This window comes from Naegleria gruberi, assembly GCF_000004985.1.
Source record: "Naegleria gruberi genomic scaffold NAEGRscaffold_44, whole genome shotgun sequence".
Taxonomy (NCBI): Eukaryota; Heterolobosea; class Eutetramitea; order Acrasida; family Naegleriidae; genus Naegleria; species Naegleria gruberi.
Genome location: NW_003163283.1, coordinates 233,351 through 248,589, shown reverse-complemented (window position 1 = coordinate 248,589; position 15,239 = coordinate 233,351). Strand labels below are relative to the sequence as shown.

At 34.3% G+C, this 15,239-nt stretch overlaps 8 protein-coding genes and 1 non-coding gene across 9 annotated transcripts in view; 2 read left to right on the top strand and 7 right to left on the bottom strand.

The window, feature by feature from the left end:
- Nucleotides 1–1,958, bottom strand: part of NAEGRDRAFT_80839 (uncharacterized protein) — a gene marked incomplete at its 3' end in the record, with an annotated part of 3,979 nt that extends 2,021 nt beyond the window's left edge. The window contains exon 1 of the mRNA XM_002673731.1: nt 23–1,958. Coding sequence (XP_002673777.1) covers nt 23–1,837 — 1,815 coding nt within the window. The 5' untranslated portion in view covers nt 1,838–1,958. The remainder of the gene's footprint in view (nt 1–22) is intronic.
- Nucleotides 1,959–2,058: 100 nt separating this feature from the next.
- Nucleotides 2,059–2,139, bottom strand: NAEGRDRAFT_t500. Its single transcript has one exon. It is a non-coding gene; the product is annotated as a tRNA-Ser (tRNA).
- Nucleotides 2,140–2,247: 108 nt separating this feature from the next.
- On the bottom strand, nt 2,248–3,657 carry NAEGRDRAFT_71128 (uncharacterized protein; the record flags this gene model as incomplete). The annotated part of the gene is made up of 1 exon (XM_002673730.1): nt 2,248–3,657. One exon carries the CDS (start codon nt 3,655–3,657, stop codon nt 2,248–2,250), a length of 1,410 nt encoding a protein of 469 aa, XP_002673776.1.
- Nucleotides 3,658–4,061: 404 nt separating this feature from the next.
- Nucleotides 4,062–4,959, bottom strand: NAEGRDRAFT_58912 (uncharacterized protein). The gene has a single exon (XM_002673729.1). It carries the CDS (start codon nt 4,941–4,943, stop codon nt 4,167–4,169), a length of 777 nt encoding a protein of 258 aa, XP_002673775.1. The 5' UTR covers nt 4,944–4,959; the 3' UTR covers nt 4,062–4,166.
- A 124-nt stretch (nt 4,960–5,083) lies between these two features.
- NAEGRDRAFT_58911 (acetylornithine deacetylase) lies at nt 5,084–6,522 on the bottom strand (the record flags this gene model as incomplete). Its single annotated transcript, XM_002673728.1, has 1 exon — nt 5,084–6,522. The coding sequence occupies exon 1, from the start codon at nt 6,485–6,487 to the stop codon at nt 5,084–5,086; it is 1,404 nt and encodes a 467-aa protein (XP_002673774.1). The 5' UTR covers nt 6,488–6,522.
- Nucleotides 6,523–6,925: 403 nt separating this feature from the next.
- On the top strand, nt 6,926–7,465 carry NAEGRDRAFT_71125 (uncharacterized protein; the record flags this gene model as incomplete). Its single annotated transcript, XM_002673795.1, has 1 exon — nt 6,926–7,465. One exon carries the CDS (start codon nt 6,926–6,928, stop codon nt 7,463–7,465), a length of 540 nt encoding a protein of 179 aa, XP_002673841.1.
- Nucleotides 7,466–7,654: 189 nt separating this feature from the next.
- Nucleotides 7,655–9,382, bottom strand: NAEGRDRAFT_58910 (uncharacterized protein). Its single transcript, XM_002673727.1, has one exon. The coding sequence runs from the start codon at nt 9,377–9,379 to the stop codon at nt 7,670–7,672; it is 1,710 nt and encodes a 569-aa protein (XP_002673773.1). The 5' UTR covers nt 9,380–9,382; the 3' UTR covers nt 7,655–7,669.
- A 1,551-nt stretch (nt 9,383–10,933) lies between these two features.
- NAEGRDRAFT_51397 (uncharacterized protein) lies at nt 10,934–12,181 on the bottom strand (the record flags this gene model as incomplete). The annotated part of the gene is made up of 1 exon (XM_002673726.1): nt 10,934–12,181. The coding sequence occupies one exon, from the start codon at nt 12,179–12,181 to the stop codon at nt 10,934–10,936; it is 1,248 nt and encodes a 415-aa protein (XP_002673772.1).
- A 262-nt stretch (nt 12,182–12,443) lies between these two features.
- NAEGRDRAFT_80835 (uncharacterized protein) lies at nt 12,444–14,559 on the top strand (the record flags this gene model as incomplete). The annotated part of the gene is made up of 2 exons (XM_002673794.1): nt 12,444–12,830; nt 12,877–14,559. The coding sequence occupies exons 1-2, from the start codon at nt 12,597–12,599 to the stop codon at nt 14,557–14,559; spliced, it is 1,917 nt and encodes a 638-aa protein (XP_002673840.1). The 5' UTR covers nt 12,444–12,596.
- Nucleotides 14,560–15,239: the final 680 nt, after the last annotated feature.

Genomic DNA, 15,239 nt, shown 5'->3' with positions numbered 1-15,239 from the left:
AGTAATAACCAATTCTCTTGACATTTGGCATTGAATCTTCGGTCAAGAGTTTGATAGATGGAAGAAGAGACAATAATTGAATTTGACCTTTAACACTAATTGCCAATTGGGATAAAATACTGGCACTGTACTTTCTCCACTGATTATTATCATCAATTAACCACTTGTTATTCTTAATAGTTGTAAAAATACTTGAATTATCACTAACTGACAATAACAAGTCAATTTGATCAACATTACACAACATCTTATCCAAATCAAACAAGTATTTAAGCTTTTGCTTCTTGATAATCCTATCGACCTGTAAATATTGCAATAATTGGAGAACAGATTCCGATTGTTTGTCATCACTCTTATCTCCACTACAGTGTGAACTTCTAAATGTTGAATATTGTTTGAAAGCATAGGTTCTAAACTTGGAGGATTCAGCAATGAACTGTCTTTGAATCTTTTTCAATTGACCTCCTGAAATATTCTTCAAAGCCACTTGTTGTTTTTGTGGATCGACACCTACATCAGACGGAACATTCTCAACTATATCAGTAAGCTTTCCCTTTGTCAATAATTCGGTAATAAACTTGAGATTGTGAGTTTTGAACTGATCACGAACCCATTGTTCACTCTTTCCATCTCTCACTCCACTAATGACATTTAACATGAATACTTTCTGATAGGCATTGAGCTTTTCAATTTGAACGTCTTCGCTATCATTTGTATTGAGGAATGCCAAATCAGAGCCACCGAAATGAGGTGGCATCTTTTCAGCAAGTTGAACTTTTCTAGAATTGACACTCAAACAAACATCCCACCATTGAGTTCTCTGATTTTTTCCTTGAGTTTCAAAGAGAGCATTCGTCGTACCAATGATATATTCTGGAATTTTAGAAGTTGCAGATAACACATCATCCATCTCTGAGAGTGGCACATATGGATGTACACGATTGACATTATATTGGAATGGATAAATCAAGAGAGGAAGAGTGAGACAGATCTGTGAAACCAACTTGGCAGGTGAACCAATTACCATAATTCTCTTATCCAATAATAGAGCATTCCAACAAACAAGCATTGTTTCCAATCCAAAATATTGAACTAATTGTACAAGAGAAGTTCCATGTGTAAATGCAATTGGTGTGAATGGATCAATCTGACGTGGAATATTCAAAGTAATAGTATCAGTATTTGGGAATAATTTCAATTGTAACATGTTACAATTTCTGCACTCGTTATAAAACTCTTTCAAAGTATCATTAATCTGATCATGAACTTGATTCAAAAGATTTAAATCCGTTTCGTTTAATTCTTCACCTGGTTGTTTCTTAGTAGCTGTAGCATTAACCTGTAAGTGAATATTATCCAAATCCAAAATTCTATTCAATGCCAATCTCAATAAATTCTCATAAACAGTAAATAATGGTTTTGATGAAAATAAAATAATTGACTTTTGAATGGCGCCTCTCTTGACACGTTCATCCTTCTTATTTCTAAATAAACAATGAGCATACATTGGTTTATCCACATAGGGTTCAATAAATTCCATTACTTGTTGTGTATTATTAACAACTGAACTATTCTCACTATTCGAAACACTAGAAACATTGTTAGAAGAAGCACCCGATTTCAAATAACTATACAGAGAAGAACTCACAACATTTGAAGGAATTACCAGATAGGTAGCATCCTCTTCAAAATAGTGAGCACCATCCGGAAGACAATAATCTCCCAAATGAGATGTGAAAGTGTTTAGGATAGTTCTTCGTTCGGGTGGATACACATGTGAAAGTGTGTTTCCTTTGAGTAAATCAAATTCTGCTATACACACACAGAAAATATCCATAATTATGCTGATGACGAATAGTTTCGAATAAATTAATTATTAAATTTTAATTGTGATGTGTTGAGAAGTTAATGTGAAAAAGATTAAAGAAGTGATGAGGTGGAAGGTCTGTTGTTGTGAGTTCTTTTGTTTTTTTGTAAATTGTGCCATTATTTAGAGTGATGACTTGACCCGCAGCTACTTGAAAGTTGATTGGAGATAAAAATGCAAGCATGAAAAAACGTTGAGGATGGGATTCGAACCCACGCGGATTTCTCCACCAACTTAGCAGGCTGGCGCCTTAACCACTCGGCCACCTCAACTTGATATCATGTTTAAGAATAAAATTATTAAATAATAAGTGGTTCCTTTATTCATTATATTGGTATTGTTCCAAATGACAGAAGATTTGAAAGGTGTTCAAATGATGATCAATTTGATGTCACAACTTTATTCGATTGTACTCTATGAATCATGTCTTGGAAAAAAGGTGAATCTATAAAATTTTCGAAACGAAACACTAACATGCTAGATATGATATCTTGTAAAATATCATCAAAAAGTGTTTCATCAGAGCATTTCTCTTCAATGGCTGAGAATAATTTCCTTAATAACTTTCCACTTGTATTGATTTGAAACATGGAGGTATCTTTCAAAAAGTTATCAATTATGTATTCGGCCTTCTGTTTGCATTCTTGAATTTTCAAATCCAATGCTGAGCTAGGTGAATTGTGTGCAAGAATATTCTCCATTTGATATTCGAATGATGGGCTGGCAGGTGATCTTCTCTGACACAACATTCTGAACATTTTAACTTGCTCATAAAAGATAACTGGCTCCAAACAATATTGATTGGATAGGAAGGCCTTGAAGAATGTTCTCATGGTTGCATTTTCCAAGACATTTTTCAATGAGAATTCATCCTCTTCATTGTTTTTAAAACTAGTACTGAAATTAGATCCTCTAGGTGTGAGTGGAAGGGATGATAATTCAGGTTGTTGTTTTCTCTTCTCTCTCAATTCCTCAAATACCATCTTCATGTTTGGGAATAGCTTTAAAAGTCTTGGAAGAAAGTCTTCTGGAGATGAACTATCTGAATATAAATGATCTTCTTTCAAGTGGAACAAGAAAACACCATAATCTGGTCTTGCATTCAAAATATCAGATGAATAGCTGCTTGTTACTTGTCCCTTATGTACAATATACATGCCAAATGATGAAAGCATGTCCATACCTTTGATTTCATGAGCTGAAGGCAAGAAGAATTTCTTCTTTTTCTGTACCATTAACTTGATCATGCTTGGCATTACTTTGGCATGTTTTAGGAGGGAAGCTTTCTTGACAGAGAATTCCTTCTTCATTTCCTTGGTTATCCTACAATGCAATAATTGAGTATTCGAAAGGTATTCTGAAAACTTGGAAATATCTTCTTGATGACAAACTACTGGAACAATATTTAACAATAAAAAGCTTGACAGATATCTCTGTAAGTCATCAATGACATTCTGACAAATTGGACAACCAAACCATTTGATAAATACTAACAATATACGATGCTTTTCACTGAGTTGTAACACTGAGTGTTTACCACCTGGATAAACAATCATTGTGTCCAACAATTCCATACTCACACTCAGCATACTTGCTTCTGTAGTTGAGTAGAATGAATCAGTATTGGTTGAGGATGTGCTACTAGATGTAGTGGAACATGTATCACAATTAGTCGTGGATGAATTGAGAGAGCGTCTATTATGTTCATTGTTGAGGCGAGATGTGGAATTGGTTGTTTGCAAAGATAACCTCTTGGTGGTTGGTAATTTGGATGTGGATTTGGATTGCATATTGTTGTGTTGTTTTTTAGAAGTTGTGGGGCAATAATGTCGTTTTAAATTGTAAGACAGTCGTTGTTTTGGATTGTCGTGGTGTGTTGGTTGCATCCTATTATATAATCAAATGCCTTGTATCCGCATTGTTGAGTAAGGATAAACATTGAAAGGTGACTTGTGCTGATAACATTTCTGTATACCGATATCACCATTTATAAGTTGTGGTTCTTAGGATCCTGTTTTGTAAAATGTGGTTGGCATTAATGGAAGAATAGAATCCATCAAGTAAGGATCATGCATTATCATGGAGCAATCACAGATTATTATAGATGAACCAAACTCATTAATGGCTAAGAAGCGAGTTCAGTTTCGTACATCAGTTCCTCCTTTTCCGTCATTAAAATAATTGTTATTGAAATAAAACAAGTCCTAATTGGAGAAAATTGTATTCAGTAATGCATTTTGCATTTTGTTGAAAAGAGATAATAATACAGAGATAATTTGCTCAGTAATTGTTTCCTCTTCTATTCGTCTCTCATTGCATTTTGGTATTTTTGAGCTAATTGCATGAGTTCTTCTACACTAAATTCACTTTCCAATATGTATGGATTATCAACGTTTGAAAATATCCATTCCACTGCAGCTTCTGGGTCGAGATTATGAAGAATGAGAGCCTTCTTTGCAATTCTCTTTGAAAAACCCAACTCCATAACCATGCCTACCAAACCATCATCTACAGGGAAATTATCAATTAATAATTGTCTTTGAATATCACTAATACTTGGTTGGGTTGGTCTTGGTGGTTGAGTTGTCGTTGGTGGTGCAGTTGTTCTTGGTTGTGTAGTATTTTGTACAGGTTGTGTTGGAGGTCTTGTTGCAGTGGTGGTTGTAGTGGTATTTCCTGAAGGATGAGTTGATGTAAATTCATGCATAATTTGTGCCAATTGATCAGAGACTGATCCGGTTGATCCTGATGATGTTGGAGTTGTTGGCAATAAATTAGAACCACTACTAGCTGTTGATTGTTGAGCCTCCGATTCAATCTCTATCTTACTCTTATATCTTCTCTGTTGATGATTAATTGGAATTAATAATACAAAGCCTTTGGAAAGAAGTGAATCGGAAAGAGTTTGATCATCCTTCAACTCAGTACCATTCTGATACAAATGTTGTGTGGATGCTTCCCATCCTCGTAAATTGTAAATTCCCTTCTTGAGATCGGTGATGGTTTGTAGAGTAGTGGATTTTGGTACCTTGACAATACCATCCAAAACTGTTCTAACTTTGATATGATCAGTCATTTGTTGGTTCCAAAGGAAGATGGAAATTTAAATATTTTTTATTTGGAATTTATTTTTAGAGTATTTTCCAATTTTTAAATAAATAAGAAAATCAATTAATATGTATTAATAAATAATAATTTAATAAAAATTTAAATAAATTAAACACCACACCAATCAACAATGGTATTAGCAATAACTTCAGCAGCCTTGTAAATATTTTCAATTGGAATATATTCATTAGTTTGGTGAGCCATATGAGTGACACCAGGTCCAAACACAACACTAGGTGTATTACCCAAAGCATTAACGTAACCAGCATCAGTAGCCCAAGGACTTGAGGCAATAATTGGATCTTGTCCAGTGACTTGACTGAAGGATTTAGTAAGCTGACTAACAAATTCATGTTCTAATGGGACATAACCTGGAACCCAACTGGCACCAATAAATTCCAATTTAGATGGGTAAGCATTGAAATGTTCTGGATCTTCTTCTACAATAATCTTGAAAACCAAATCATTCAAAACCTTCTTGGCATCTTCAACAGTTTCATAATTTGGAATAATACCAAAACGACCTTCAATGACAGTAAAATCTGGAACACTACTTGGCCATTCACCACCCTTAATAACACCAACATTGATTGGAACTGGAATGGTAATATTTTCAAAGAGTTTTTGCTTGAGAACATTTCTAATGAGATGAGTTCTTTCAAATTCCAATTTCTTGATAGCATTCAAGACAATTTGAGACTTTTCAATAGCACTAATACCGTCATATCTAGTACCACCATGAGCACTCTTACCATGGACAGTAATTCTGAACCACAAAGAACCTTGTTGTTGTGGGAAAATTAAGAAATTAGAAGGTTCTGGGAAAATACCAGCATCAGCATGACCATATCCTCTCAAAACAGCACTGACAGTACCAGCACCACCACTTTCTTCTTCAACAACACTGTGAACAATAATCTTACCCTTCATGTTAGTGACATTGAGAGCTCTTTGAACAGCTTCAATAGCCAACAAACCAGCATACAAACCACCCTTCATATCAGTAGTACCTCTACCATAAATATTGGAATTGTTAATGTGACCACTGAAAGGGTTTTCCAAATACCAAGCCTTTGGATTACCGACAGGAACGACATCAATATGTCCATTGATAATCAGGGATTTATGCTTCTTGAATGCAGTAACTTGTCCTTCAGTTGATGTTTCAACTTCTTCTGGAGCACTTCCATCCAAAACACCAACAACAATTGGTGATTTAGCCAAGGAATCAAAACTACGTGGAGTATTAAAGAATTTGTTATTTTCCAATTCAGCTGTTTGTTCATCCATAGTCCAAATATCAACCTTGTTAAACTTTAATTCTTCCTTCAAGTATTTAGCAATATCAATTTGAACATCATGTTCTTGTTCAGGAAGTGATGGATATCTGACCCATCTTTGGAATGTTTCCAAGTTTTTAACATCTGATTTGTGTTGATTTAAATATTCCTTAATTTTAGAGGCAGTTTCTGATGATCCGCAAATAAATGTTGTTGCAAACATCATCATCATGATGACTGCAATAACAATATTCCTCTTGTTGTTTTGCATTTTTTTTTAATTTTGAAAATTAAAATAAAATTATAAAGAGATTTGAAACAAACAGAACCAATAATGCTTTGATATGTTTGGTATTTCACTAATATTCTGATCTTTATCTTGACAGAAACCAGTTGCCCTCATATTTTCAAGTTATTTTCAATGATGAAATAATTCAAGAAAAATTGAATAAAATCATCTTCCCAATTCTTCCCTCAAATCGGAAAAGAGTCCATCTCACTCCCACCACCATCCTCTCTCCAAATCATTGCCGTTCAATTTTTTCTCTCACTCCTTCAAATTTCTATTCAATAAATTCTCTCATCTTCATCAATAAATACAATTTGCTGATGAAAATTATTTTTGTTCACCAAAAAGTTGAAACTCTCACCAACAACACTCATAAAAAAAATGCGTCCACTAACTGATGAGGAGATGGAAACTTTCTTTGATAAACTTACCAAGTATATTGGCAAGAATGTCAAGCAATTAATTAACGATAAATACTCTTTCCGATTTCATAAAGATAAGGTTTTCTACATGAGTAATCAAGTATTACAATTTGCTGAAAACATTACATTTGAAAGGCTGAAAACTGTGGGAGTTTGCTTTGGTAGATTTTCCAAATCTAAAAAGTTTAAACTTGAAGTAACTTGTTTGGATTATATTGCTCAATATGCCGAGTATAAAGTTTGGGTTAAACCTCAAGCAGAACTTTCATTCCTCTATGGTAATCACATTTTGAAGACTGGTTTGGGTAGAATGACTGAAGATTGTCCACAATATCAAGGTGTTGTTGTTATGAATATGAATGATGTTCCATTAGGTTTTGGTGTAGCTGCAAAGTCGACGGATGAATGTAGATATGTTAAACCAACAGATATCGTATGTTTCCACCAAGCTGATGTTGGTCAATATTTGAGAGATGAAGATAGCTCTTCCATGTTCTAAATTTTGTAGCTAGTTTCAATTATATTGATGATCAGAGTTTTCATTGATTCCGATGATATATTCCACACCCTTTTCTTTTTCACACAACAACAGTTGATGATTAGCAACTTGCTTCTTCCACTTGTTGATATTCCACCTCATATTCTTCTTCCCAATAATAGCTAGTAAAAACAAATTGAATTGTTATTTAAATAATAAATAGTTTTAATTTCTTTGACCACAACACCTACGGAAAGATCCTTTCACTCTATCACTGAACCACTTTGATAACAAGCAATAGACAACACTATTGGCAAAAGCTCTCAGAGGGCTCAAAATGTGGTGAATACTCAAAACAATTAATCCAGGCAAATCCAAATCATCAGAGAAGGAATCCAATCCATGCTCTGCGACACGAACTACGTAAATGATATCAGTGGCCAATCTGTACACAATAACCCAAACACCAAACAAGAAGAATGGTAAGGCATAGAAGAGCAATTGCTTGAAAAGATTACGTTCCTTCTCTCTCTTCTTCTTGGCACTTGGTGTATTATGAACAATGGTTGTGTCACGGAAGAGCTTCTTTGTTACCCAGTAGATCATTATTCTCAATGCTAGTGAGGCAACCTCAATTGCAATATAGATCATATTCTTTACAACATCAGGAATGATATTTGCAAAAAAGACATCTCTTGGTGCACTCTGTCCTCCCAAATATAATTCTTCAACAACAATCCAAACAATGGCTAAAACTCCTGGTAATCCCCAAGAAATCAAACAAAAACCCAATTGATACCACCCCTTTTTCTTTTGCAACTTTTCATATCTTCCTTTCAGAGATGTTTGTTGAATGTTTTCATTATTTTGCATGTCATAATCATCGTGTGGAGGAGTATTTACAGAGGTTTCAGATTGAGGAGAGGCAGTTATTAATCTGTCATTTCCACTGTTTGCATAATAATCGTCTTGATCCTGATTATTATTATTGGCATAGTAATTATCCGAAGTTCCATAAGAATTGTTTTGATTATTATTGTAAGATGCTATTGGTGATCTTGTTGATTGTGAATAATTGGAATCATTATCATTTCCTACACTTGGTTTAATACTCTTGATTGTCTTGTAAATGCAAAGAGTCAAGAGCATTGAAAAGAAACCACTACTAATCACAAACATTTCAGTAATTTCAGCTGTTATATAAATTGGAATGGTAAAGTATGGATCTATTTTGCTAGCTTCTGATTTAGGAAGATCCTCAAATAAGAAACCTCTTATTAATCTAAGAGTATTAGTTGGAAAATAGAATGTTGTAAATAATAAATCTGAAATGATCATACACAAGATGCAAAATGAAATCAACTTGGTATATAAATGTTTCTTGGTTGTTAATGGTTCAACCAATGATGGATTTGTATATTCATATCTGTCAATAAGACTTTTTTCTTCCCTCTCTGCTTTCATATTCTTCTTGCATAAATTAATCAAAACGAAAAGACTACATAAAAAACTAAAGACAATAACACAAATACTGAGAATGTTGGCAATTTGTTCAGCAAGTATTAAACTTGGCAGTGATGCTGGTGGTTCCTGATGCAAAGAGTAGTGATCTGTTGAATTCCATAACGATTGCCCATAGACCATCTCCGAGTGATAATTAAATGATGATGCTGGTGATGGCAAATATTGTTGTTGTTGCTCTTTTCCTCCTATTATTAAACCTAATAAAAATCTACTCAACGACGAAGACGGTGATCCATTATTATTATTATAATTACTATTACCATTATTTAAAATAGTAGAGGCAGCAGTATCAAGAGTAGAAGTTGTTGCTGTTGTTGTTGACAATGAACCATCGAATGGTCTTAAAAGCAGACTTTGACAATTCCTCAGCACTGAGTAAAGATGCGATGAGAGAAGTTTGTGGAACGTCATTTTTTTCTCCTTTGAAAAAAAGCCCTTAAATCAGCGAAAAAGACAATGTTTCTATTTTTCAACAAGAAAGAAGAGAAGTCAGCAGGGGGGAACATAGTGATCAAAAATGGCCTGAAAATCGTGTTACTGACCAAAATTCCACAACTCAACACTCGGAAACAATGAATATATGGTTTTAGATCATCATCAGTGGAGATGTTATCAATTACGACCCGAGCAACTAACTGATGAAATTTATCGGTGTAGGGTTCTGTTACTATTAAGAAAAATAGTATCAAACTTTCCAACAATAAATTCATACTTAGCACGCCCGAGACAAAACCTCATCTTTTCATAATCTGGCATTTGTATGACATACTACTAACTGTGAAAATATCGTGTGGGTTGTGAATACAGGTTTCGAGAATTAGAACGCAGAAATTGTTGACAAGATTTTTCATCAAATTTTGTGATGATAAAAATTTGATACTATTTCATACAACAAATTAACAGGCAGCACAAATGTTTCAGAACTTCATCTTTTCAAGTTACAATATCTGAATACTTTACTAGCATCTGTAAAAATATTAGGAGGTTTAACATTATTTTCAACATGAATAAAGATGAAGACTTCATAGACATAATTTTCCGCTCAAATTATGTTGCGATAAAATTTGCACATACTCCCTGCAACAAAACAAGATGCAGCACAAGTGTTTCACAGATCCATCTTTCTTGAATAGAACATTTAGATGATATAGTAACCACTGAAGAAACATCAAATGGTTTATTACCATATTGATTTTGTTTAAAGATGACGAAAGAGTAATCTAAAAGTTAACAAAAAAGTTAAAAATTTTTAAAATTGTAAAAATTGTTTTTTGTTGTATTGACAACTAGTATATATAATTGGAACCACACCTTATAGCTTGTTATGCATCCATTATCAATCGTAGATCTTTTTATATTTCAATCCTATAATGTCTATGGCCATATCTATAAATTTTTATTTTCTCAAGTGATATATTTGATAACAAAGAACGTGTTGAATGTTGTTATTGTAACATTAAGTCAAAATTCTTCTCTAAAACCTGATACTGATATTCCACTCTTTTATACTACTGTGATATATATCCAATCAAAACAAAAACACATAATTAGATCTGAGTTAATGTAATGTATCATAATAGATGATTTTGTTAATTGAAACATAACAAGTATTGAAAAAATTGCTAAAGTACCCAATGACCTTGTTTTACTGCGAAAATAGACTGAAGGAATATTTTTAAAAAATTGGCTGGCTTTTGGTTGTTTTTTGAACCATAATTTTATTTATTTATTTTTTCAATCACACGCGGACATCAACATTGTTCTCCCCTGGAAGTCAGAATTGAATAGTTTCATGGTTGTTGTAAGCTAATGTTCAGGTAAGTGAGATTTGGCTATTTTGAATGGTTTATTATTGAAGATTATAAGGATTCTCAAAATGTTAGTACAATGATGGAGTAACAAGTAATATTGTTCAATTCAATTTATTAATGAAAAGAGAAACTGTTGAACTGTTTGATTGCAAAGTTAACGACTTTGGGAACGATGTTGAGAAGAGATGGTTCTCAGTATTTCTTCAGTTCGTTGTTTGATTGCTTGGATTTTTGGGGAGGATATTTCATGTTGTGATGAGATACTATCGAGTGCTGTTGTTGATGAATCCTCAACTAGGGATGAATTCACTGTTGGTAATTGCTTGTCTGATAAAGACTCCTGATCTCCACTGTTGTTACTGGTAGATGTAACATTGAGGGATTCATTTTCCTCCTCTGATTTTACATCAAATGCAGAAACAGAACACTCCGTGGGCAGATAACTATCAAACAACTTGTACAAATGGAGATAGAGGGAGCATTGATGATTCCAATGGTTGTACATTGCATACTTGAAAATGGAAAGGATAGTCTTCTTCAAACTCCTCTTGTAATCAATTTTGAATATGTACACATGGTGCTCATCTCCTAAAATGCAAGTAACTGATGGTAATTTGAATTGAGTAATTGCATGAAGAGCTGTCATTATACAATTTCTAAAGTATGCTCTAACGTCATGCCTCTTGAACCCAATGAAAATCTTGGGATTAGCTTCTTCCTTACTACATTCAATCTCCTGATTTTCAAATAGATTTTTAAATGGAATCTTCCACTCTCGGAGAAGTGCCAGCAACCATGAGATGTTATCTGGGAATGGCCTTATTTGATGCCTCCTTTTCCAACAGCTTTTCAAATCCTCAATGATTTTCGAATGATGATTGAGTAGCAATTCCTTATCGCCTCTTCTTTCACTGTTGTCAGATCCCAGCTGCTTGGTTTGAGGAGAGCTCCCAGAATTGCTTACAAATTCCTTGAAAGAATTAAACAAACTCGAGGAGGTATCAATTTTACAACTTGTGCTTGGTGCTGTTTGAAAAGGTACATTTGAATCGGCTACAAATGCCTTTTTCAAATCAGAATCCCACAAAAAGGTCTTGTTATTATTCTTGAACCACGAAGAAAAACAATTACAATTATCCTTTCCGTCCACTTGATTCGAAAGTAATGATGACGATGATGAAGATGTTACTACTCTACTATTCTTTCCGAAATGTATTATAACATTGTCTAATATTTCCATTGTCTCTTTTTGATCCAATTTACCCAACATCCTCTGAGCACTATTACTATTACAATCACTGATGCAACCAGTACTATTACAATGAATACATTTCTCTCCTTCTTGAAGGCTTGAAGCCTTCGAAAGAGCTTTAAGATAAGGACAAGAGTTTCTTTCTGCCATTTTTTTAGCTGGTGATGATTGCGCTAATTTTTAGCCTTTTTACTTGAACAAACTATTTTGAGTTTTACTCTTGCATTATTATCACTTTGTCGGTTCCTACGTCCTTAGAGAGATTGAAGAACAATTAAGTTCAAATCTCTACAATGTAGAGAATCACAGTTTCTTGAGAAGACACAAAAGACACCCTTTTTAGGATCCGCTATTTTTTCAGTTACATTTTTTTTGAATTTTGGCGGTAAGTTGGAATTGGCGCCATTCACCATACAATATTTCAAAACGAAAAAAACAACCAAACAGATAACTGCACTTTTGCCTAGATGGTTTTATATTGTAGGAAATAGAACAACAGGACTCAACTCTTTAATAATATCGAAACCAATCCGAATCGACATTTTATCTTCAAAATATTTACAGGATGGAAAACATTGATACAATGGAATACAACACAAATGATATTGATACCAATTCACTATCGGCTTCATCAGAGATGGAGGATACTCCTAGAATAGAGAAGGAAGAAGAGGAAGATGTGCAAAATGCATCAACACCATCATCACCTGCCTCTCCGACCGACACACGTTCTGAATCACCATCAACGGGCAGGGAATCCTCCTCAAATCCTCCAATTATTGTAGATTTAACTAATTGTGTATGTATTTTCTTCAAAATTATGCTTAATCACTTGACCTTATTAGAAATATAATGTAGTCAGAGATGCTTGTTTGGCAAGTGGTTGGAAAATCAGAAAACCAACCAGTAATGCAAAGGATTTCACTGTCTTTTGGATGGATCAATCCAGTGCTCCAGACAGAGTCATGAAATTGAGAACCTTTCAAAAAATCAATCACTTTCCAGCTATGGGAGGTATTTGCAGAAAGATTCCACTCGCAAGAAATATGAAAAGACTAAAGAAATCATTCCCTGATGAATTTTCATTTCTTCCATCATCTTGGGTTCTCCCTCAAGAATATTGCAAATTCAAGTCCAGTAAGAAAATTATTGGAAAGACCTATATTATCAAACCAACAGCCGGATGTCAAGGTAAAGGCATTGTAATTACTCAAGATCCAACAGATGCTGAAAGATATGGTGATTGTGTAGTTCAGTTATATGTTGATAGACCTTTCCTGATTGATGGATACAAGTTCGATTTGAGAGTATATGCCCTCGTGCTGTGCATTGATCCACTTAAAATTTTCATGTATCAAGATGGTCTCGTTAGAATTTGTACAGAAAAGTATAAGGCCCCAACCCAAACCAATATCAAAACAGAATGTATGCACTTGACCAATTACAGTGTCAATAAGAAGAGTGACGGATTTGAATATGATCCAAATAACTTTTCGGTGGGAAGTAAGAGAAATTTTGCATTCTTAAATGATTACCTCGAAGGAAAGGGATACTCACCAGAAAAAGTTTGGGGTGATGTTGGAGATATTATCAACAAGACTGTTCTCTCAATCTATCCTCAATTGGTCAGTCAGTACAAAACTTCACTCTCCCAAAAACATGGTGACTTTGTTTGTTTTGAAATTTTGGGCTTTGATGTCTTGTTAGATGAAAAGATGAATCCATGGTTATTGGAAGTGAATCATTCACCATCTTTCAACACTGATACTCCTCTTGATAGACATGTCAAGTTTAACCTTTTAACTGAAACAATGAAAATGCTTGCCATTGATCCTAATGACAGAATTGTTGGGATGAAACTTGAAAAGGCTCTTTCAAAGGAAAGAATCACAGGAAATGCTAATGAAGAAGTTGATCAAATCCTCAAATCCATGGCAAGTAGAGAAGAGCTAGTAGATTTCCACACAAAAAAAGAAGATGACATTATGTCACAAGGAAAGTACAAGAGAATCTATCCAAGCAGTGATAACAAGATGGAAAAATACTCCAAGTTTATTGAAAAGGCTACAGCAGAGTTTATGGCTGCACAATCTCATTTTAATACTGCCTCATCGTCGGCTAAGCAAGTCTCGTTTGGAACCTCGAAAACTCCTACCCTTAGATCAAAATCACCAACTTGTGTTGCTGGCCAAGAGAGGATAAAAACTACAAATGACACTGAAAGAAGATCCAAGTCAGTGACAAGTACTAGAGCTGGATCAGCTCCAAAAACAGGAGAACGAGTAATTACCAAGGCAAAATCTGCTGCCAAGATTATGCTTCCATCTGCTGAAATTACCTCCAAATGGTTGGAGAAGAGAAAGGGAAATCAAAGAAGACAACCGTTCAAGATGGCAACAACCAATCTAGAATACAAGGAAGCAAATCCAGAAGTTTTGGAGGAGGAAATCGATGAAGAATTGCTTGAATTAATGGATGATCCAAGCAAGAATCAACGACAAATATCCAGTAAGGGTTGGAGTCCTTAAATCTCATCTCAATAATATTCCCATGGTCTGTTCGACTCGTCACGAACAAACCATGTGAATGTTGATAATTTTCGCAATGCGTCGCTCAACCATTGAAGATTCAAACGACAATACAACTCACTGCTGAGTTTAGGTAATGGATGAAATTACAGAACAAAATCAACCTCCATTATTAAAGACCCTCAAAAAAAATACCGTTACAGGAAGAGTTTCATGTAAATAAAAATGTTAAGGAAACTGTTTTTGGCTTGTTGTGGTTCGGATTCACACAATTCATCAGAGACCCACCTCGATAGAAGCATCAAGAAGAAAAACTCGAGAATTAAACGTGGGAGTGTATTCCTCAACTCTAATTCCATTTCCATTCTGTGTAAGGAAGGAACATTGGATCATCTCAACCCTGCATCTGTTTCATATAGTGTAAGTAGCGTTTGGAATATTTCTATGCATTTTACCTTTATATATTCAACACTTGATGAAAAATTGAACACAATTCAAAATTTTCTTAATAACCACCAACCAATTATTTCCAATTCATCATTTAATGACATCATCAACAACAAATTATCATCATCGTCATTCTTCCTTAATATCATCATCTCATAGATCCCTCAAGGCAAATTCTACCTCCGAATAGATAACAAATCCTCCAAAAAGGCCTCAAAACTCTCAGTCCAAAT